Here is a 24,977-nt window from a genome sequence, read left to right as displayed (position 1 = left end):
TGGCGCACGCTTGTAATCCCAGCATTTGGGAGGCTGAGACAGGAGGATCGTGGTTTGCGGACAACCTCAGCTACTTAGTGAGGCCCTTTGCAACTCAGTGAGACCCTGTTTCAAAATAAAGAATAAAAAAATTGGGCAGGGGTTGTAGCTTGGAGGTCAAATGCCTCTGGGTCCCATCCCAGACACGCAAAAAAAAAAAAAAAAAAAAAAAAGTTTTTAAATAATTGTGTCAAGTTTTAAGACAGACCAACAAAAGGTCCTGATGAAGGTGGCCTCTGTTCTCCTCTTACACAATTCTCTTCATAATACTCAGGTCTTCATTCTCTCCTGCTAGTCTTCACCTCATCAGTTCAAATCCCAGCCCCTCCATCCCTCTCTACTTGGCTTTATCAGAAAGGCAACATTAACACTCACAAATTATCACCAGTGCTGTATTTAAAGTAAGATAGCCAGGCGTGGTGGCGCACGCTTGTAATCCCAGCATTCAGGAGGCTGAGACCATGGTTCGCGGACAGCCTCAGCTACTTAGTGAGGCCCTCTGCAACTCAGTGAGACCCGGTTTCAAAACAAAGAATAAAAAATAGGGCAGGAGGTATAGCTCCGAGGTCGAATGCCCCTGGGTTCCATCCCCAGATCCGCAAAAAAAAAAAAAAAAAAGATAAACCATCAAATACAGAAGAAAAATAATAGTAATTTGATGGGGTAGGAGGATTTAATTTTTTTCCTTCAACTATGGTAGGTGGTGGCCCAAAAACAATGTTAGCAAAATCTTGGTGAATTTTTTTCATTAATTCTTACATATTTTTCTTTATAAACTATATAGGAATCACAAGATGATATAACTATTGGTTATAGCAGTGTCTTGTACATAGTAGGTGTTCAAAATATATTTGGGGAATGATCAAAAGTAACTGAGTAACACAAACAAAATATCATGGTCCCTGGATATCCTCAGGCAAGAATGAAGTTGGACCCTTATTAGACTCTATATACAAAATTTAAATCAAAGACCTCGGAGGGATTAATAGAAAATGAGTTCACATAGGTACAAGGTTTTGTTTTAGGGCAACGAATATGTCCTAAAATTTGATAGTAGTAGAAATTGCATAATTTTGTCAATATATTAAAAACCACTGAATTGTACATTTTTAAATGATAAATTTTATGTCATGCAAAGTATATTCAATAAAAAATTCAAAAGAACAAAATACACAACAGCATCAGTTACAACAAAGCCATGCCTTAGGAAGTTGAACTGCAGCTCTTAATAAAACTCAGATTAGGTAATCTTCATATTTTAGACAAATGTAATTTACAGAAGAATGAATACATTTTAGTTAAAACAAAACTGAAGAAAGTAAAGAGATATACTGCATAGCAATAATTAGAAGATACATATTTTTTTCAGATTTCTGAAATGGAAATGCATCTTATAATTGATGGTGAGTCCTAATTTATTTGGCTGGAGTTTTTCTTCATGGTGTATAAAAATTGATTTGATGAAGTACAGTCCTTAATTTTTCAAATACCATGGCAGAGGCTGCTAGTGATTCTCCTCAATTCTCTCTCCACAGTAATAAGGGGAGGTGGCCACTCAGCCAAAGACTCTACTCCTAGATTTCTTTGCAGAGAGGTGTGGTCATTTGCCTGATTTCTGGCCCACATTATATATGAAGAGTACAGTGTGCAACTCTTGGTTGCCTTCAAAGGGGAAGAACATGCCTCTCTTTTTCTCCTTCCTTTTCTTCTTCTTTCTTTCCTGTCTTTTTCTTTTCCTTCCCTCCTTCATTCCCTTTCTTCTGGAGTACAAATGTGATCATGGGAGCTGAGTAGCCATTTATGATTTGTTTTTGATGACATTTTTCTGGGAGTAAGCCATTACTATTTTCTGTAATGGGATCAACTCTACTCCCTACTCTACTTACACACACATGCACACAACTTTTCTGGGTTCAGTGAGTTACCAAATGTAGTATTTATATATAAGGAACGCACTGTGATTGGCTTTTCAATTCTTGTTATCATGGAAAGATCATGATTTCAGTCCATATTCAGTTTATTTTTCAGTATTATGTTTGTTAGGAATGTCTGCTGAGTGCAACGGAGGACAGCTTTTTCATTGCAACTTGGATTTCTTGATGATCCTAAATCTGCCCTGTCAGCTGAATTCCTCTAGCTTTATGTGGCAGTGTGGTAAAAATACATGATCAGATTTCACTGTTAAGAGAAATCCTTTAGCAGTACATGTACAGTCAAGTTTCTAGCTTGGATAGCTGAACATTTGAGTCATGAGATTTACAAAGATGTCTCATGACAACGCTTTCTGGAAATGCAACTGGAAGGTCTATCTCTGTTTACAGTGACATGGTGCTAAAAGCTGTGCTGCAGAGATGTCGGTGACTCTTGGTTCTTCATATCTGTGGAGATGGAACAGTGAGAAGGCCTGTTGGTTTGATCTTATTAATGCCACCATCTAGAATACAGATTCTTGGATATTTCATCTTCACAAGATGAGCTGCAAACTGGAAAGAAAGGACCACATTTAAAAAGAATATACACAAGATTAAAAAGAATACGCAGAAGATTTCTCCAAGCCCCTGTTTTTGTCAGGCTGTGATAGACAAAACTATTTTAATGTTACTATTGCTGTCACTTTTGTATAAATAAGTCATTAATTTGGTTTTTAATACAAGTTAATACCACTTATTTGTTGATAAACAACTTCTTTATACTTTGGAGGACATGTGTGTTTTTAGTTCTCTTGCATCGGTTTTTTGAAAGGTCATAAACATACCTGGTAAATGATTTAAATTCTGTGTAAAAAGTCAATTCTTCCCATCTCTGTTTCCTCTCTCCTTCTCCCAAGGTTATTTATTTATTTATTTATTTATTTATTTATAAACAGGGTCTCACTGAGTTGCAGAGGGCCTCACTAAGTAGCTGAAGCTGTATGTGAACCCAGATCCTCCTGTCTCAGCCTCCCAAATGCTGGGATTACAAGCATGCACCACCACACCCGGCTTCCAAGGTTATTAATGTTACTATTTTTGGAAGTTTCCAGAAATAGTTAAAACAAACTTAAATACATATTGAAAAAAGTATTAAATTATGGTCAACTTAGTTATTACAATTACATGCACAATGTTTCAGAGAGAGTCCATAAACCAGTGTAATATGTTTTGGGGGCAACCACAGTTCACATTCTGAGATTGTAATCGTCAAATAAAATTAAAGGATTTATCCAGGAAGCCTCTAGATGCCTGGCACAACAGGACTTTCTGTAAATTACCCCACACCTGCCTCTCAGGCTACTGACTGCCTTTCCTCCTTTCTGTATGTGGTGATGAAGCGGTCCTAACCCCTCGTCAACCGCGATCCATCCTATCCCTTCTTGTTGCTGAGCCTTGTTTGGGCAGGTTGCCCTCTGTCAGAACAAGCTCCATTTCCCACCAAGTCCTGCCCCCTTCAGCCCCTCCCCCACTACACCGCCTACCCGCCAAGCTGTTTCTTCTCCTGCCCAGGCATTACCTTCTCAACGAGGAAGACTCCACAGGGTCCTTGTTTCCCAGCCCTCAAAGTTCCTTGTGTGAACCTCAATCTTTGCTCTCACCAAATTTATTTAAACTATACACTTAAGATCCTCTACCAAAATGTAAATTCCCCTGGGGCAGCAAGTTTGTTCTATTTCCTCTTATTCCTAGCCGGTGGTAAATGGTAGGGGGGGTTCAATATATTTTTGCAAAATTGAACTACATCATGACAAATGACCATTACATCCAGGACACAACTATGAAGTAAAAAGCTGCTCCTTTCGTCTTTGGCTGCTCTCTCTACTCCCTCCCTCGGCAGTGCCTCATTCTTGCTTCTTGGGTATTTGTGTCCTCCATGTCTCTTTAGTACTCTATGAAAACCTGATCTCAGCTCTCTCAAGAAAAATGATTAATATATAGGGCTATTGCTTCTTGAGGTTGCTTGAAGCTTAATAATAATGTCTCAAGACAGCAGTCTAAAGTTTAGGGCTCAAAATAAGTAGCTGTGTGATTTGGTCAGGATAAGTCCAAGGCCTTACTCCCAGAAACTATTCGTTTTTGATCCGGGGCTCAGAAATAGTGTTTTTAAACAAAAACCCCTAGATGATTCCAAAGGAGGTAGTCCATTGAAAATATTTTGGAAAATACTGTCATAAGTCAAAAGGATAAGGGTATCATTCAGTAGACTGATATATGAATATATATATATATGCTGCTGGACTGGGAACTTAGTGATCTTCAAAACAATTCACCAATTCACCCACGTGTACTTCAATCCTGCCGACTTGCCTTTCTTCTCCACCGGCCTCTGCAGTGCCTTAGCAGAGATTCACATATCTGTTCACATTTCAAATCCTATACTCTCTTAAAGCTCCCAGATGAGGATCCTTAAACATAATTCATGTTGGGGAGAAATTGTGCTCTTGTATTTTAAAAGGTGTCAGGTAAAGCACAGTGAGCTGGTCTCTGTCCTGTTCTTGCTCACTGCTCTTTGAACCTCAGTCCTTTAGAAAAGAGGCACCAGATTTATCCATCTTGAGTCACGTGGGGCAGCACAGTCCCTGGTACCATATGATTACTCAAAAATCTTGGCTGCATTTTCCCACGTGTAGAAATACAATTGTCAGTTAGGTTGGAATACTTAGATAAACACAGCATTACTCAAAGGGCCATAAGGATAAGCAGTCTTAGTTTTCAGTACTTTCAAAACACCGTGGAAGTCAGAAAATGAGTAAGGAAGGACTTACTATACATTTAACTAATCTCTCTTAAACAATGCTGTAGAGCTCGAAGGAGTTTCCACTGTTATTGTAAGGAGGGACATAAACTGCTGCTGATCTGGAAAAGAGTAGTGGCAAGATAGGCAGAATCTGGAACAATCAGGTTGCTGCGATGTGGGTGGTCTAAGAAGAAAAACAGAAGTGGAGGCAAGACTGTATTTAAGGAAAAAAAGAGGCAAGCCAGGTAGGGTGGTGCAGGCTTGTAATCACAGCTACTTACTCATTTGAGCTCATGAGTTCAAGACCAGTCTGCAACACCATAAGATACCGGCTCAAAAATATCAAACAAGCTGGGCGTGGTGGTGCACACTTGTAATCCCTGCGCTTGGGAGGCAGAGACAGGAGAATCGTGCAGGTTCAAAACCAGCTCACTGGCTTAAGAAACCTGTTTCCAAATAAAAATATAAAATAGGTCTGGGAGTGTAGCCCAGAGGCAGAAGGGTTTTCCAGGAACCCCAGTACCACCAAAAAATAGGCATTGTTGAGTTTGCATATAAGATTGTGAGTTTTTTTTTTTATTCTGATTGTGCTTCCAGTTATCCATGCTTAATATTGACCTTAACAGTGAAACTATGACAGCATCTTTTCTACTCCAACCATAAACAGTTCTTCTTCCTCCTGCATTCATTTGTCAAATGTCTCACTGAGCATCTATTCAGTACCATACGTCCTTCTAGCTTTTGAGTGTTTATAGTTCAATGGATAAGACAGAAATGAATAATATTGATAGTACAGAAACAAAAGTTCAGGGCACTTAACAGTCAGAGTTTCTGATCATAAAGGGTTCAATACGTGCTCCCCCAACTCTCTTTCCCCTCTATTCTCTTTCATTATTGACTTCTGAAAAGAACAGAAACCCAAATTTGGTGATAATTGCTATACAGATCAGGTGCTACTGTGGCTACAGATTGACAGGGAGGGAAGAAAGGGTGGTGAATGTGCGGGGGTGTTTTTTTTAATAATGAAAAAGTCACACCACACATGGAGAAGATACATGATAAGACAGAGGAGAACCCGGGATGTAAGGGCACAGAGAAGAAACGTGAGTCTGGAGCAGAGGTGTACAGAAGAGATACTCCACATACTCCACATGGAGATCACAATCTTAGACTTCCTGCTCAGTGTCTGTGGTCGAACTCAACCAAGTATCTACGAAGCATCAAAATTATCTGAGTGCTTCTACTAAATAGCAGTACTCCAGTTGATTCCAGACCAGCAGTGAGTAGTTTCTTGTGATGGCATTCTGATACTAGTTGTTTTTTGAAAGGCCTTTGCCCCAGCCCAGGTGGTCATAATGTGCAGGCAGTATTGAGACTCCTTTAACTAGATAATGAGATTCATGTGCAGGTCAATGGTCTGGAACCTGATGTTGCAACTGTTACAGGTACAATCCTGCCTGGAGAGCAAAATATGCTTTGCAGTGGAAGAGGCTGCTGTGCACGTAGGGTTGGAATTTGTGCGGCTAAGTCCTATGTGGAGAGAATGGGGTTCTTAAAACTGTGCAGCCAGGTGAGATCTACAGGGAACATGCCACGTCGAGTTGGCAGGATCTAGTAATTGTCGGGATAAGACCTGGGGACTCCCGGACTGCATTTCTTGTGGGCAGTCCTCCCATGTGGAGAAGACAAAGCTCTTGCATTTTTATCATTTCTTTGGGTAGTAGGATCTGGTGCTGGTGTTCACTTCTAGGGCTTGGGTAGGCAGCGTTTGAACATGAAGGCTCTTGTTGCCACTCCATCTTGCTTTCTCTCTTTATCTTTCATCTTAGCCTGGACTAAGAGACTGGCATGTTTGCCCAGAGAAAGTCAAGTTCTGCTCAAGCAGGAAATGAGTGGAGGGAAGGAATTTTTTGAGATACAAGGGTGGTTCAGGTTAAATAGGGCCATGACATTAACGGCTGAGGATAAGTGAGGTGCAAGAAGCACCTAAACAGGGTCACTAGTTTCTCACTGGGCCTCCAGGACATAGATCTGAGAAGAGCTCATGATTGCAGCTGAAAACTAAGAAAATACAACTTCTTTCTGATTAAAACCTTCAGACCTATGAGTGTAAAGTTCATACTGGAGACTGGACAATTGGCACAGAATGACTGACATGCTGGTAAAGCTCAGAGGTCTTTTCTCTCTTCCATTCTGACCATCCATTTCTTACAAATAATGCTACCTTTTGGGTATGGAAATGTTGCTTTGGTTGGACATGGTACTGAATACGGTCATCTGAAATGATGCTACACCGAGTAGCTGCAATAATTAGCTTTTCTTGATCTTTCTCATCTGAGGCCTATGTTATATTAGCCTTATAATTCCTTTTCACCTTGTTGAATGCTGAGAAGATGGCACACTCCCAGTACTGTGGCTGAAGCCAGGTGATACCTTCATGAAAATTATGTACTAATTTCTAAGATTTGTAGAAAAAATGTATTTGAGAAGAGAAATGGAATTTTGGGTGACTTCTCCATTTGGAATACAATGTGGCCTTGGGACAAATATAATTGTCTTGTGTTGTTTATTTAAGAGATTTCTGGCTGGGAATGGAAGTGTATACCTGTAATCCCAGTACTTGGAAGGCTGAGATAGGATTGCAGGTTCAATACCAGTTTCAGCAACTTAATGAGACCCTCAGCCACATGGGGTTAATAATAAAGGCTGAAGCCAGGCATGGTGACACAAGCCTTTAATTCCAGTACCTGGGGGGCTGAGACAGGATTGCAGGTTTGTGGACAGCTTCAGCAACATAGTGATATTCTCAGTAATGTAGAAAAACCCCATTTCAAAACAAAACATTTAAAAAATAAGGACCGGGGGTGTAGCTTGGTAGAATGCCTCTGGGTTCACTCCCCAGTACCACAAAACAACAATAACAAAACAGAAAAAAGCTTCACAAAGGTCTTGATTAGTAGAACTGGCCATCTTAGTAATCTCAATGAGAAAACGTAAGAATAGGAAAGAAGAAGAAACACTCATCTAAATCTTAAGTGATCTCCTTCATCAGTATATGGTCACATGTAATTCTTACTTTAATTCTTACTGCTCATTCCATAACTGAGATAAATGTTTTGCCTCCTGCTATTTTTCTGTATTCAGATCTTTCATATTTAATTCACTGTAGCTTATTTTCTTAATACTACTACATAAAGCATGAAACTGGTTTTCACAGTACTAGCACCTAATAATAATTAGGAAATGGCTACTTGACTTTGTAATTTCACTCACATAAGTAAAATAAACAGTAGGGCAAAGCCAAGAAGTTGAAAAAAGGTCAATAATCATTTTATAGCTTGCCATGGGCAATGGTGACAAGAAAGGAACAGAACAGGTATTTCCAGGGTGTTATTTTAGTATTGTGTATACCTGATTTTTAGTAGGTCCCTGATTGGATACTTCATGAAGAAAAAAAATTACTTCAAACAGTTCTAGAGACTGGGCAGTATGAGGATGAGGGACACATGGGGTAAGGCCTTGTCTCTGTGCTGCATTACAACACGACGGGAGGCAAATGAGCACACGGAAGACAGAAAACGCAGGCCAGATGTGTCCTCTCATCAGGAGCCCACTCCAGGAAAAAAACCAACTCCTGGGCTCAACACCTCAGGAGAGCAAAGACTCAGGAACAAAGCACCTGTGAGAGGCCCCGTGTCCTGACAATATTACACAGGAATTAGACTGCAACAAAAGTTCTGGAGGAGTTATTCAAATCATAGCTACTGTAAAGTGCTAATTTTTCAATAAAAAGTGGAGGAGTCTATAAGAGTAACTGTTACACGGTCCGAATTTTTTTCTTTTTTTCTTTTGCGGTACTGGGGATGGAACCTAGGGGCATTCTATCTCCGAGCCACATCTCCAGTTCTATTTTTTATTCTTTATTTTAAAACAAGGTCTCACTAAGTTGTGGAGGACCTCATTAGGTAGCTGAGGCTGTCTATGAACCGTGATCCTCCTGTCTCTGCCTCCCAAGTACTGGGATTACAAGTGTGCGCCACCATGCCTGGCTGGTCCAAGATTTTTAATCCATGTTTATTTTATAGATAACTATTCTAAATGGTGCCTGGGAAATTTAGAATCCCTACTATGGTATACATTAGCTTTATTCACAAAAAGGGTTATTGTAAACTTTTAACCAAATTGTTTCTGTTTTCTTGGGACCAATCTTTAGGATTAGAAAATCTGGTAGTGTAGATTCTGTCTTAAGAATTTTTTATAGTTTGTGTTATAGAAGATGCATAAATAATGACAATGTGCTGTTTTTTTGTTTTAGCTTTATGCTGCCTAGAGTTGCTATTATTTCATCTCTTTCCATTCCTTACCTTCACCTTTTTATTAAGAAGAATGTTAAAAATACATGAAAATAGACAGTAATGATATAATGACCCCCTAGGACCTCAACATCCAGTTTCAACAATTATAACTCACAGTTAACTTATTTATTTCTCCTACACATTCTTCTTACCTTTGTACGGTTTGAAGCAAATATCAGATATTATAACATTTGATATATAAATATGTATTTCTGAAATGATTTAAAATATACCTATCCATAGTGCTATCACACCTAGAAAAACAACTATAATCACATTCAGGAAGAGTTCAAACTTCCAATTAGCCGTGGCTCTTAAATGTCTTCCTTCTTCATTTATCTATCCGTCCACCCACCTACTGACCCACCCATATTCATTTGTTTGTTTTTGGTACTGGGGAATGAATCCAGGGGACTTTTCTACCTCTGAGCTATACCCCCAACCCTGCTGATTTTTTCTTTTGAAATACGGTCTTGGAGCCAGGCAAGGTTGTACACATTTGTAATTCTAGTACTTGGGGGGCTGAGACAGGAGGATCACAGGTTCATGGCTAGCCTCAGCAACTTAGTGAGAAACCCTGCAACTTAGTGAGATCTTGTTTCAAAATAAAATGAAAATAGGACTGGGGATATAGCTAAGACATACAGTGCCCTTAGGTTTAATCCCCAGCACCAAACAAAAACAAAAACAAAAAACCAGAAATAGAGTCTCATAAGTTGTTGAGTCTGGCCTTGAACCTGTGATCCTTCTGTCTCAACCTTCCAAGTACTGATATTATAGATACATATCCATTCATTTAATTTTTTTTTTTTTGTGGTACTGCAGGTCCAGGGGCCTTTCTACCTCTGGGCTATACTCCCAGACCTATTTTATACTTTATTTGGAAACAGGGTCTCACTAAGTTGCTGAGACCTCACTCAGTAGCTGAGGCTGGCTTTGAACCTGTGTGATCCTCCTGTCTCAGCCTCCCAAGTGCTGGGATTACAAGCATGCGCCACCACACCCGGCTAAATTTGTTTATTTAAATAAGAATCTAAATTAGGTACATACTGTGACTGATGGATGTCTTTTAAGACTTTGTTTGGTCTCTGTTCATATCTCTGCATAAGGCCTATTCTCTCTTAAATTTTCTCTAATCAGACTTTTGTCTCTTATCATTCCTCCCAAACACTCTTATCAAGCTAATAATAATTTTCATATTATCATATTGTCAAGCACAACTTTTAAGCTTCATTTTGAATCTGACTTGACCCACCAGCATCATCTGACACATTTGTGCCTTCTTTCTAAGGCTTTCCTCTAGTAATCTCCAGCACCACCTCTTTCAGATACATGAGATGTGCTTTCTCATCTCCTTTGGTAGATTTTCCTTGTCTTCTCCTTTGGCCCATGGTTCAGTCCTCTTCCCTCTTCTATGTCTGCCATCATCCCCTGAGTGATTTCATTCAGTTCCATGGCTTAAGATTCATCTATACAATGGTGATGAAATTTATATCGTTAGCTTCTTCCTTGAATGCTAAACTCATGAATCTTTCTGTTTCCTCAACATCAGTTAGACATTTAGATATCTAACAGGCATCTCAAACTTACCAGTTTCAAAGGGGAACATTTGATTTCTACTGTACGTACCTCTATACCTAACCCCTTCCTGATGTCTTCCTCATCTCAGGAAATGGCAACATCCTCTTCAATTGTTTAAGCAATAAACCTGAATCAATCAATCAATCTATCTCTATCTATCTATCTATCTATCTATCTATCTATCTATCTATCGATCTACAAATGTATCCTGTAGTCTTTAACTTGCAAAACATGCTTAGAACATGATCACTTCTCATACCTGTACTACTACTATACTAGCCAAGTGACCCATTATTTCTTACTGGGATTACTCATTAGCTCCTGGCTCCTGATTTCTCTGCTTCTATACTTGTTTCTATGATCTAATCTCACAGCATGAGAGATCTTTTTAAAATATAAGTCAGACTGATGATACTACCTTTCCTCTCAAAGGAATGTAATGGCTTCTAATTTTATCCAGAATATAATCTAAAGTTTTTACTATGGTCTGTGTGGTCCTACATGAGCTACAAATTTGTACACCCTTTTCCCAAACTTAATTTTTTTTTTTTTTTTTTTTTGGTGGTATGAGGATTGAACACAGGGGCATTCTACCTCTGTGATACTTCCTCAGCCCTATTTTATTTTTTATTTTCAAACAGGGTCTCATTAAGTTACAGAGGGCCTCATGAGGTTGGTGAGGCTGGCCATGAACCTGCAATTCTCCTGTCACATCTGTATAAAATATGTTTCTGCTAAATTTTTATAGCGAAATTTATAAAGATAGAAAAAATAAACACTTGAGAGATAATGTTACTGTAGAAGTTTACATATAAGAGACAATGTCCTCAGTTCATTTTCTCAGTTAAGGAACTAAAGATGATATAATAATTTAAAGAAAATTCAGTTCATAAAGAACTAGAAGTAGATAAATATGGTTAGAACCTAAGAGTTTGAGGGAATAGCAAGAAGAGATGAGCCTGGAAAATAGAGTTTAAATCATTAATAGCCTTATAAATCATTAGAGTTTGAATTATATTTTGAAGGCAATGTGGTATCTTAGAAGTATTTTAGTAATAATAATATTTATATTTAGCTCACTCTAGTTGTAGGGAAGAACTGGGGAAGAAAGGACTATAGGCAGGGATAGTGGAAAGTGACACTGTCTATCAGTAAGCTACACACAAGATATTGGTGGCATGAGTAAAGAGTGGATATGGAGAGAAATGAGATATAAGGTAGGGCTTTATAGTGTTTATGGTGAACAGCTTAGGATGGAGAAGTGACTTACACAAGTGACCCTTAATGTTTACTGGGTCATATATTCTTTTAGCAATCATGAAAACTTTTAATCTTTTCTAAAAAAAGGCATCTATGTACAACATTTCAAATATTTTTTCAATGGGATCAAAGACCTCTAATAATTCATGGTGAACTCTAGGTTGGAAACTTTTTTCCTTTCTATTAATTTCTTTTACTTTTAAATTTATTATAACCACTTGTTTGCAAATATGGCAGCTTACATATTTCTATAGACTTGTGGAAGTTTTTAATAGCTAAATCTGATAGAAAAGTTTATTTGAAAATATTTTTTATTTTTTTAAAAGTATACTGGCGCCGGGCGTGGTGGCGCATGCTTGTAATCCCAGCATTCGGGAGGCTGAAACCTGGAGGATCACGGTTCGCGAATAGCCTCAGCTACTTAGTGAGGCCCTCTGCAACTCAGTGAGACCCGGTTTCAAAATAAAGAATAAAAAATAGGGCAGGGGGTGTAACTTGGAGGTCAAATGCCCCTGGGTTCCATCCCCAGACCCGCAAAAAAAAAAAAAAAAAAAAAAAGAAAAAAGTATACTGGCTTGTGTTAGAGAATGAGTCCCTTCTGATAAAATTCCATCATCTAATATTATATATTAGGAGCCCTAATAAGACTTCTGGTGCATTTTTCATTGATTTGCAATATTTGGGAAGAGAATTTCAGCAATAATCATTTATCAACTTTCATTTACACTGGACAACTGAGAACAGTAAAACCAGACTGTGTTTAAGTCTTGGTTGTATTACACAAAGTATATTATACTCTAAAAAGAATGTATACAATTAAAATCCAGATTCAAAACACAGTTAGGGCTGTGATGGGTCACAGCCAAGTTCCAACCTCTGTAGGTCAGGCAAGAGGGCGACCATGGTTAGTTTCTTATTGAGCCACAAACATTCCTGTGGTAAGGAGTAATTAAATGGTGGGATGTGGAGGGCAGGGTGGGTATGTGAAATAACACATACTAAGACAAGATAACTTTCATCCTGTGTCAGGTTATGAACATAAGTGCTAGAGATCTCAATACAGATGACAATGGGGCAGTTTTTCCTAGAAAGTGGAAACGAACTCCGTTTCTTTTTAAAAAACTGCTTATATTTTAGACATAATACTTATAGTAAACATATAAAAACAAAGACTGGATTAAGTGTTTTAAAGTCCCCTTTACTGCAACTCCATTGTCTTTTACTTTATATACCTCATTAGAAGCTGTAAGATTAGTGACTCTACAGGATGGATTTTAGTCAAAGTAAGTTATCTTCCATCATTTAAGTAATCCGTTATTTAGAAGAGTTTTCATTGTTACTTTTAACCTTCATGTAATGCCCAGTATGCTTGAGCTAAATTAATATTTGAAATACTTCCTTATTATCTGATGTAAATCCACAGGCTAAAACATCTGCTAACAAGCAAGGCATAGATAAAGTCAGGAAGAAAGCCAAGTTTAACCGTAGTCAGTGCTTATGGATGGAACAAACTAAAAAAAAAAAAAAAATTCCATGCATACTTGGAATTGATAAAGGATAAAGGAGACTAACTTCTTGTTGTTTATCTAAATGCTTAAGACACCTATTAAATTTTCTAACAGATAGCCGGGCGTGGTGGCGCACGCTTGTAATCCCTGCGCTTGGGAGGCAGAGACAGGAGGATCGCGCAGGTTCGAAGCTAGCCCCGCGCGCTGGCTTAGGAGACCCTGTTTCCAAATAAAAATGCAAAAATAGGTCTGGGAGGGTAGCCCGGAGGTAGAAGGGCTTCCAGGAACCCCAGTACCACCAAAAAAAAAAAAAAAAAATTTCTAACAGATAAAGATCACATACATGTGTTAAAAGAAGCATTAATCTGAAGAACTGGCTAGATTATTATGTGGTGCCCTAGGAGTTTACTATGAGGACAATACATGTGGAGATTTGGGTTAAACTATTTTAGGAGTCATTCAGTATCTTTTGGGCATGTACTTGTCATAGAATGATCTCTGAGACCAAAGTCTGGAGGAAGATCTTGAGCAGAGATGGGAAGGATACAGGCTTAAAGAGAGAAGCGCGCCGCAGTTTGACAGTTTTATTCTCCTCTAATTCATATGCTCAGATTCTAATATCCAAAGCAATAGTACTTGTGGGGCCTTTGGGAGGTGATGGGTTCCTGAGGGAAGAGCCCTCACAATGGGATTAGTGCCCTGATCCTGAGAGATTTTTTTTTTTTTTCAGCATTGGTACTCAAATTGCACATCTGGTACCTTCTACTCTGGAGCTGCATTCTCAGCCTTACTGCCATTATAAAAGAAACTCAGGTTCCTGTCTCCTTTGCCACAGGAGGGTACAGGAGAGATGACCATCTACAAACTAGGAAGCAGGCCCTTACCAGACACTAAATCCTCAGGATCTTGGATTGTTCAGTCCAGATTGTTTAATTTGATAAGCCAGACAAGAACTGTGAGAATTAAATCTGTAGTTTTAAGCTATGATATCTTGTTACAGCAGAATGAATGGACTAAGTAAGATAGAGACTGCCAAAGGTAAAGGCTACCAGAGATCACCCTAGTTATCATAAAACTTTGTTTAGCTTGGCTTGAAGGGACCCAGGAAGTAATGAGATGAGAGGAGCTTTACATTAACCATAGAACAACCTAACATTAAAAGACCAAATAATTTTGGTATCCAGGGAAGTATAAATGAACACAACTGAACAATCCATTTCATGTGTGGTACTGGGGAATGAACCCAAGGGCATTCTACCTCTGAGCTACACCTTAGCCCTTTTTTCACCTTTTTGTTTTGAAACAGGGTCTGGAGAGGTTACTGAGTCTCCCTGTGTAGATAAGGCTGTCCTTGAACCTGCCATCCTCCTGTCTCAGCCTGGGATTACAGATGTGTACCACCATACCTGGCACTATTATCTTATTTAAAAAAATAGCTGCTATGGTATGCCTTGGTTATTATGAATCTGATAATTTTCAGCTAAAAATATATGCCAGATTTTAAATTCATTTTTACATGCTACATGTAATAAGTATCTGATTCACTGTTTAGTCATTGAAAATCAAAAGATCATCTCTCATCGATTTTAGCATCAAATATTATGGAAAAAAGTGTGTACATATATTTAATATAGATTTTGTCTGTTTTGCTTTGTTTTCAGTGGAGGAATAACAGCTCACATGACTATAACTAAACATCATATTCAGATGAATATTTCTTATGATAGCCAGGCGTGGTGGCGCATGCTTGTAATCCCAGCATTCGGGAGGCTGAGACCGGAGGATTGCAGTTCACGGACAGCCCCAGCTACTTAGTGAGGCCCTCTGCAACTCAGTGAAACCCGGTTTCAAAATAAAGAATAAAAAATAGGGCTGGGGGTGTAGCTCGGAGGTCGGATGCCCCTGGGTTCCATCCCTAGACCTGCCAAAAAGAAAAAAAAATTCTTATGATGAGAAAATAATTGCTTTCGTGCTAAGAATATAACATTGTAAGAGTAAGATGAGCTGTATGTCACTTTACTTTCCAAAGGGTTGAGAAGACAAAATGACAATTAAATATTCTTTCAATTTCTTTCTTACATAATCTTTTAAATGTGATATATTGCCAGGGATAAAATTTTAGAGGTCTTACAACAACAAAATATGATCTAGACAGAGTTAATAATTTTTCAAAAAGTCGTATGTATTTCAATGAATAATACAGCAATATTATGTTTATGCTTTTTCTGAAGGACATAGTAAAGTTAGAAAAAATATAAACTAGAGCTTTATTTTGCTCTGGTCCATGTTATCCAGTTTTTTCATCCAAGACCTAACATTATTTTTAGAGTTGGGTCCCACTTCATTATTTTTGCATAGTGGTAAAAAAATAACCCAATAATGCAGTGATCATGCTATTATATCCAGTCATTATCCTCATTAAATATCATAATTTCCTTCTTGGAAAGATGGATTCACTATGGAGTTTTGTCAAACTGAGATTATGTAGACTTTGACCTTTGAGAGTATGCTATGAATATAAAAGCAAACAGTATATTTTCCCTTATATAACATTTGTCTAATGTTGAAAATAAAAATTCATCTAAATATGAGAAATTTGCTAAGAGATATAGCATGCCTTTAAAATATCCTTATTCATTTAAAATATGATATGGATGGTAGACTATATCTTAATGATTCTTTAATTCCCAGGGTCATGTACTTGTTCTCCACAATTATTTCACACATTTCAGTTTTGTAAGAGGTATCTTTTATAGGCCATTCTGTATATATCATGCTGGCATATATTCTACGACCAGAAAAAACAGATACCAGTCTATCAACTATAGAACTGATTTTTCCTGTGAGTTTTTATTAAAAAACAAAAGATTGTCTTTGCAATAAGACAAAAGCAAGACCTTCTCAGAATTTTATTTTAAAATGTGATGCTCCAGCCGGGCGTGGTGGCGCACGCTTGTAATCCCCGCGCTTGGGAGGCTGAGACAGGAGGATCGCGCAGGTTCGAAGCCATCCGCGCTGGCGTAAGATACTCTGTTTCAAAAATATAAAATAGGTCTGGGAGTGTAGCCCAGAGGTAGAAGGGCTTCCAGGAACCCCAGTACCACCCAAAAAAATAAAAAAAAAATGTGATGCTCCTTCGGCTTATTTTGATACAATGGTCTTTTAACACTAGATGTAGTGTGTATTGATTTGGCTCATCAAATTAAACCTGGCCACATTAGCAGTAAGGATCAGCAAAAACCTGGATTCATCGTTGGTGTTTTAGTGCATACTTCAGAGACTTAGGAGCCCACTTCACTTGCTTAATATTATCTGACTTTCTTTAAAATGTATGTAACTTTGCTCACTCACAGCATATCTGAATATGCTTGATTACAGAATGGCTCAATTTATCACTCTATTTAAGCTTTAAGATCAGATGAATTAAGTAATAACTGAAAATGAGACCTACCTGCACTTAAATTAAGTCCACAGAAGTCTCTGCGTGGGTCCCTAATTACACTAATATCTATTTTGAATTAATATTTGTATATGGTGTTAGGTAAGGGTCCAATTTTATTCTTTTTCATGTAATTATTATTTTTTCAACAATATTTAGTGAAAAGATTATTAGTTCCTTCACCAAATGTTCTTGGAAACCTTGTCAAAAATAACTTGACCATATATGGAAGAATTTATTTCTAGGCTTTTTATTTTACTCCACTGGCTTATATATCTGCCTTTATAGCAGTACTACACTGTTTTGATTATTGTACCTTTATAAGGTTTGAAATCAGAAAATGTACGTCTTCTAGCTATGTTCTTTTTCGAGATTGTTTTGGGTGTTTAGAGTTCATATTTTATGTTAGGATAGATTTTTCTGAAGAATAAATCTCAAGACTTTTTTTTAAAAATAAAGATTACATTAAGAAGCAGGAACTCTAAAATATTGTTGGTGGGATTGCAAATTAGTGCAACCACTTTGGAAAACAGTATGGAGGATCCTCAGAAGAATGGGAACAAACTTGCCATTTGATCCAGCAATACCACTTCTGGGTATCTACCCAAAAGAAATGAAACCAAACTACCAAACTAATGCATGTGTATCTATGTTTAAAGCTGCACATTTCACCATTGCCAAACTATGGAACCAGCCAAGATGTCCATCAACAGATGAATGGATTACAAAACTGTGGGATATGTACACAAAGGAATTAATTTAATATTAAAAAATAAAATAAATAAGAATTTTAAAAAACCCTAAGATCTTTATAGTTCTTCTTTGTTCTAAGGAAAGGCAATGTTTTATCTAGGCACAAATTGATAGACTCTAAAGGTTTTCAGATGTACTTATTGTGGAAGTGGCAATTAAATGAATTAACATTTCATTATAATAATCTATATAACATATATCTCCTGATTATAGTTATTGAGGCTTCTGAATAAGCCATATACCTAGGATCTGTTCTTTCTTCTGAGTTTAGACAATATATTCAATACATCTGATCTCTGTACAGCAATTATTTTATATTTATATCATAGAAGAAATTCTGGCATCTGGGCGTGGTGGCGCACGCTTGTAATCCCAGCATTTGGGAGGCTGAGACTGGAGGATCGCAGTTTGTAGACAGCCTCAGCTACTGAGTGAGGCCTTTCACAACTCAGTGAGACCCTGTTTAAAAATAAAGAATTAAAAAACAGGGCAGGGGGTGTTGCTCAGAGGTTGAATGCCCCTGAGTTCGATACCCAGACCCGCAAAATAAATAAATAAATAAATAAATAAATAAATAAATAAATAAGCAAGCAAGCAAGCTCTGGTCCTAATTTATGTTAGATGGGTGATTTTAATGCTATCATACACTAGACAAATGAGTCATTTATTATTTCTTAGTCATTCAATATTTTGCTATTTATTAAATTCAATATTAAAAGCATTTTCCTTTATTTATTTATTTTTTGGTGGTACTGGGGTTCCTCCAGGCTATACTCCCAGACCTATTTTATACTTTTTTATTTGGCAACAGGGTCTCTTAAACCAGCGCGGCTGGCTTAGAACCTGCGCGATCCTCCTGTCTCCGCCTCCCAAGCGCGGGGATTACAAGCGTGCGCCACCACGCCCGGCTGCAATTTTCCTTTATTAAGATATACTCTATTCATATTTTCATTTGTTGGAGTTTTTGGCTAGTGTTATTCAAACTTAATAGAAGATGTAAAGTTTGAAAAATCATAGGAAGTGTCTTCAGTTTTGCAAGCAAAAATTTCAAAGTCCAAATATGGATCTGACACAATAATACATATCTTGATAATTTGGTAAATATATCTAATAAATATAACGATAATTTGTAACTATATTGACTAGAACTGGCACCTCTCATTCCTTTTCATAGCATCAAAATATAGGTTATAGATGAGCAAATAAGGTGACCTAACTGAGGGAGATGGGCGTGAAGAGGGAAATTCTCTAATGTACATGATGTACATTCACAAATATATCAAAGTAAAAAAATATGGCTTTCTTCTTTATCTTTCACAATAGGACTTCCAGCTGCAGTGCACTAATTCCAACTTAGCAGAAAAGTTACCATCTCCTTGGAAATGTTTTTTTTGGTTTTTTGAAACACTCTTAAAGGAAAAAGCAATTCTATCACAAGTTAACCATTATGAAAGCTTCTTCACTAATGTCTGATTAAAAAAAAATTGTAGGGTTCAGATGAATTAGTAGTGGTGGAACGGGCTCACCTTATCAAGCCCTGGAACCTACTTTTCAATTAAAAATATAGATATCATAACATTTGATAAATGTATTGGGTTTAGTTCTGTAAAGGTTTTGTAAAATTCAGCTGGGAATCCATCTAGACCTAAGCTCTTCTTTGATGTAATGCTTTTTATTGCTGTTCCTATCTCTTAGCTTGGTATTGGTCAATTTAGGTTTTCTATATCTTCTTGGTTCAATTTAGGTACGTTATGTGTGTCTAAAAAAATCTGTCAATTTCCTCTATGTTACTGAGTTTATTAGAATATAACTTTAAAAGAGTTTCTAAGGATCCTCTGGATTTCCCTGTCTGTGGTGATGTCTCCTTTTTCACTTTGATTTTAATAATTTGGGTTGATTTGCTGTTTCTTTTGCTTAGGTTGGCTAAGGGTTTGTCAATCTTTTTCATCTTTTCAAAGAATCAGCTTTCTGTTTTGTTGATATTTTGTAGTTTTTCCCCTCTATTTCGCTGTTTTTTGTTCTGGCTTTAATTATCTCCTGCCTTCTACTGGCTTTGCTCCTTTTTCTCCAGGTCCTTGATGTGTGTCATTAGGTTGCTTATTTGGTAACTTATGTTTTACTTATTTGGGCCCTCAGTGCTATAAATTTCCTCTTAAAAACTGCCTTCAAACCGGGCATGATGGCGCACACTTGTAATCCCTGCGCTTGGAAGGCGGAGACAGGAGGATCAGGCAGGTTTGAAGCCAGCCTCACTGGCTTAAGAGACCCTGTTTCCAAATAAAAAAGTATAAAACTAGGTCTGGGAGTGTAGCCTGGAGGTAGAAGGGTTTCCAGGAACCCCAGTACCACTAAATAAATGAATAAATAAATAAATAAATATAAACAAAACAAAAAAAACCCCAACAATACAAAAAAAAAAAACCAAAACCCTGTCTTCAAAGTGTCCCATAGATTTTGGTGTGCTGTTTTTCTATTTTCCTTTAATTCTAGGAATTTTATTTTCCCCTTTCTTCTCTGACCCAGTCCTCATTCAAGAGTATATCACTCAGTCTCCATGTATTTATGTAAGTTTTTTGGTCTTCTGTTGTTGATTTATAATTCCATTCCATTGTGCTCTGAGAAGATGCAGAGAATTATATTACATTTTTTGAATTTGGTTTAGTTCTGAATCTCAGGGTGCTTGAGACATGCTATCTTCCTCTATTTTAACATTTCCCCCCCAATTGTTCAGTTTTTTTTTTTTTTTTTTTTGCAGTACTAGGGATGGAATCCAGAGGCATTCTACCTCCAAGTCACACCCCCCCAACCTTTTTTTTTTATTCTTTACTTTGAAACAGGGTCTCACTGAGTTGCAAAGGGCCTCACTAAGTATCTGAGGCTGGCTTCGAACATCCGCAATCCTCCTATCTCAGCCTCCCAAATGCTGGGATTACAAGTGTGCTCCATTATGCCCAGCTTCCAATTGTCCATTTTTTTAATTGGAATTTTTAAGTGTTTTTTAAAAACACATTTTAGATATTCGTCCTGTGGAGTAGCTGAAAAAGACAACTGATTGTTTCCTTTGCCATGCAAAAGCTTTTCAACTTGAGATCCTATTTATTGACCCTTGATTTTATTTTCTAAGCTTTCAGGGTCTCATTGAGGAAGTTTCTACCAGTATCTATATGATGGAGAGTTGGTCTTATTCTTCTAGTAACTGCAAAGTTTCTAATTTCTAGGTCTTTAATCTATTTTGAGTTAATTGTTGTGCAGGGTGAGAAACTGGGGTCTAATTTCAGTTTTAAAAATATGGATATATATTTTTATCAGCACTAGGTGTTAAAAAGCCTGTCTTTTCTCCAGTGGCCCCCCCCCACCCCGCATTTGGATCCTCTGTCAAAAATCACTAGATAGGTGTGCTTGTGAGGATTTTATTCTCTATCTTCTAAGTTCCACTGGTCTGTGTCTGTTTTTGTGTCAGTACTATGTTCTTTGTTACTTTAGTTCTATAGTATAACTTGAAAAAGAAATCTGAAAAGTAATTCCTTTCACAAGAGCCTCAAAAATATAAAAATAAATCTAACCAAGGAGGTAAAAGACCTCTACAAATAAAAATTATAGAACACTAAAGAAAAGAAATTGAAGATCTTAGAAGATGGAAAAACCTCAAATGTTCTTGGAGAAGCAAAATAAATATTGTCAAAACAGCCACACTACCAATAGTGATCTAGATTATTGAAATCCTTATTAAAATATCAATTTCTTTCTTCACAAAGCTAGAAAGAAGTCCTAAAATTCACATGGAAAAACAAAAGACCCAGAATAGCCAGATCAATTCTGTGAAATAAGAACCATTCTGGAGATATCACAATACCTGATTTCAAGTGGGATTCCTGTTTTGATTTGTTTCAGAGAATTTGCTATTGGTATATAGCAGTGCTACTGATTTATGTATATTTATTTTATATCTTATAACTTTGATGAATTCATAGTAAGTCTTAGTAGGTTTTGTTTTTTTGTGGAATTTTTGGGGTTTTCCATAGAATATCATGTTAACTGCAAATGGCTACAATTTGGTTTCCTCGTTTCCAATTTGGATGCCCTTTATTCCTCTCTTTTGCCTGATCGATTTGGCCAAGACTTCCAGCACTATATTTGGGTAAAAGTGTAAAGTGGGCATCCTTTTCTGCTTCCAGATTTTAGAGAGAAAGCTTTCAGTTTTTCCCTCTGAAGTATAATGTCAGCTCATTATTTTTTTTTATAAATAGCCTTTATATGTTGCTTTATGCTCCTTCTATACCTAATTTTTCAGTATTCTTATAAGGAATGTTGAATTTTATCAAATGCCTTTTTTGCATCTATTGAGATGATATGGCTTTGTACTTCATCCCCTTGATGTAGTATATCACATTTATTAATACTGTATATATTGAACCATCCTTGCATCCCTGGAATGAATACTACTTGATAATGATGAAAAATCTTTTAAATGAACTTTCAGATTCAGTTTGCTAGCTTTTTTTTGGCCTAGTTTCCTTTTTCTGATGTTGGTATCAAGATAATGTTGGTTTCAGAAAAGATATTTATAAGAATTTAAGAATTCCTTTCACTTTTTAAAAAATAGTTTAAGGAGAACTGGCATTGGTTTTTAAATGTTTGGCAAAACTTAGTAATAAATAAAGCTGCTTGGTTCTAGTTTTTTTTTTTTTTTTTTTTGGTGGTACTGGGGTTCCTGGAAACCCGTCTACCTCTGGGCTACACTTCCAGACTTATTTTATACTTTTTTAAATTTTGGAAACAGGGTCTCTTAAGCCAACAAGGCTGGCTTCAAACCTGTGCGATCCTCCTGTCTCTGCCTCCCAAGCACAGGGATTACAAGCATGCACCACCACTCCTGGCTTTTTTTTTTTTTTTTTTTTTTGATGGCAGCATTTTTCTTTTCTTTGCAGATTCTATTTTGTTACTTGTTATTGGCCTAGTCAGATTTTCTACTTCTTTATAATTCAGCCTTGGCAAGGTGTGTCTAGAAATTTTTCCATTTCTTGATGTCTTCAAGTTTGTTAGCATATAGTTGTTTAAACCTCTAATAATCCTTTATATTTCTGTGCTGTCAGTTGTACTCTCCCTTCTCAACTCTCATTTTGAATCTCCTGTTTTTTTGTTTTTACTGGTACCGAGTTTCATGTGTAAGGCCTGGACTTAATTCCCTCCCTCACCAATGGGTTGCTTGGAGTTGGGGAGCGGTTATATGGCCAACTCTTTTTTTTCCCCCTTCTTCAACAGTCTTCAGTAGTGATTTTTTGTTGTTGTTGTTTTGTTTTCTTACTAAAAGAAGGCTTTATGACCTCATATCTGCTTTCTTTAGCTCTTGTAAAGGTAGTCTGGTACATGAATAGCTATTCAACTTGCTTTTCTATGGGAAGATGGTCTCCAAAGGATCTTATTCAGCTACCTTCTTGCTCTGTCCCTCAGTATTTTATTATTTTTGATGTTATTATAAATGGAATTTTCTTATTTTATTTTTTGGATTGGTCATTATTAACATACAGAAATACAGTTGATTTTTTGTGGGTTTTATTTTTTTTATATGTTGATTTTTGTCTCCAAAAACTTTACTGAATTCATTTATTGGTTTAAACAGGGTATCTATGTATTTGTGTGTGTCTGTGTCTAGATTCTTGAATTTTCTAAATATAAGATCATGTCATATGCAAACAAAGTTAGCTGTAATTCTTTCTTTCTGTACTTGGCTGGACAATGTCAGGCTAAATTTCATGTCCCTTTTGGAATGTCAGTATGTGATATGATTGGAAATTGGTAGTTTCCTATAATAAGCTCATACTGGAGGAGAGTATGACCTTAATTTATTATGACTATATTCTTTTAAGAAAGAGAAGAAGAGACACAGAGGCAGACATAGGAAGACTATCATGTGATGGCAGTCAGAAAGTGATATAGCTACAAACAAAAGACATGGACTGCTGGCCATGACCAGAACAAGAAAAAAGCAAGGAAGGTTTCCACTCAAGAGTCTCAGAGGACACAGGCCTTTGCTGATAGTCGCATTGTAGCCTTCTAACTGATGGAGCTATGAAAGAATAGATTTCTCCTGTTTTAAGTCAGACAGATTGTAGCACATTTTTATGGCAGCAGGAGGAAGCTAACTTATTTTCCAATATGGATAAATCTATTTATTTTTCTTTCATAATTCCCCTGTCTAGAATTAACATTGATACTTCTAAAGATCTTCAAACTAGTTGAAAAGGAGGGAAGGAATATTTCCTAATGCACACTGTGAGGCCAGTATTTTCCTGATGCCAAATCCAGATAAGAAAAGGAAACCACAGACTAACAACATAGATGAATATTTGCATAAAATATAGACTTAGAGACTAATAGAACAGAAGTAAAGATACAGAGACAATTTTACATAGAGGTTAAAATAAATTTACATAGCTACCTGATTTAAAAAAAGTTCTAAAAATATATGTTTGAGAAAAGAAAGCCTTTTTAACAAATAGTGTTCGAAAAACTGTATATACATATACAGAAGAATGAAACTAGATCTCTATTTTTTACACTGCACAAAATCTTATCTAAATTAATCTAATCGTTAGGTCTTTAATCCATCTTGAGTTGATTAAATCCATTTTGAGTTGATGGATTAAAGATTATATACCATGATCAAGAGGAAGTTGTGCTAGGAATGCAAGGTTCAATATTGACAAAAATTAATTATTTTAATGTACTACACTAATAGAAGTGAAAAAACAATCACTTGTTTAATATAAAAAGTATTTGATAAAATTCAACATCCTTTCATGCTAAAAACAATAAATGAGGGGAGCTTCCTCAATATAAAAGCCTCAACATAAAGAAAACTAGTTAATATTGTATTCAGCAGTGAAAATTAGAAGATTTTCTCCTAGCATCAGAATGAAGATACAAACGTCTTCTTTTACTGTGTCTGTTCAACAGGGTACAGCTTTTGTTTGTCCACCACCCCTTCATGGAGGGATGGGAGATTAGAGCTGCCTACTCTATTATTTTGCTGAAGTACTCCCAAATACTACAAGTTTTAAAATTATTGTCATTTTAAAAAATTATCAGCCAGGCGTGGTGGCACACATTTGTAATCTCAGCATTCAGGAGGCTGAGACAGGAGGGATCTCAGTTCATGGACAGCCTCAGCTACTTAGTGAGGCCCTCTGTAGCTCAGTGAGACACTGCTTCAAAATAAAGAATTAAAAAAAAAATAGGGATGAGGGTGTAGTTCGGAGGTAGAATGCCTCTGGGTTCCATCCCCAGTACCGGAAAAAACAAAACAAAAACACTAATCATTGGTACACTCTA

The 24,977-nt window shown here is 36.9% G+C and overlaps 1 protein-coding gene across 3 annotated transcripts in view; it reads right to left on the bottom strand.

Annotated features, from left to right (window-relative positions):
* Nucleotides 1-2,411: 2,411 nt before the first annotated feature.
* The window catches only part of TBCK (TBC1 domain containing kinase), a gene marked incomplete at both ends in the record, with an annotated part of 182,059 nt that continues 159,493 nt past the window's right edge, over nt 2,412-24,977 (bottom strand). For all 3 annotated transcript variants that reach the window (XM_080697944.1, XM_080697945.1, XM_080697946.1), the window contains one exon: nt 2,412-2,522. In XM_080697944.1, coding sequence (XP_080554070.1) covers nt 2,412-2,522 — 111 coding nt within the window. The remainder of the gene's footprint in view (nt 2,523-24,977) is intronic.

Source organism: Muscardinus avellanarius, assembly GCF_963383645.1.
Source record: "Muscardinus avellanarius genome assembly, chromosome: 6".
Lineage (NCBI taxonomy): Eukaryota > Metazoa > Chordata > Mammalia > Rodentia > Gliridae > Muscardinus > Muscardinus avellanarius.
This window is presented reverse-complemented; position numbering and strand designations above follow the sequence as displayed.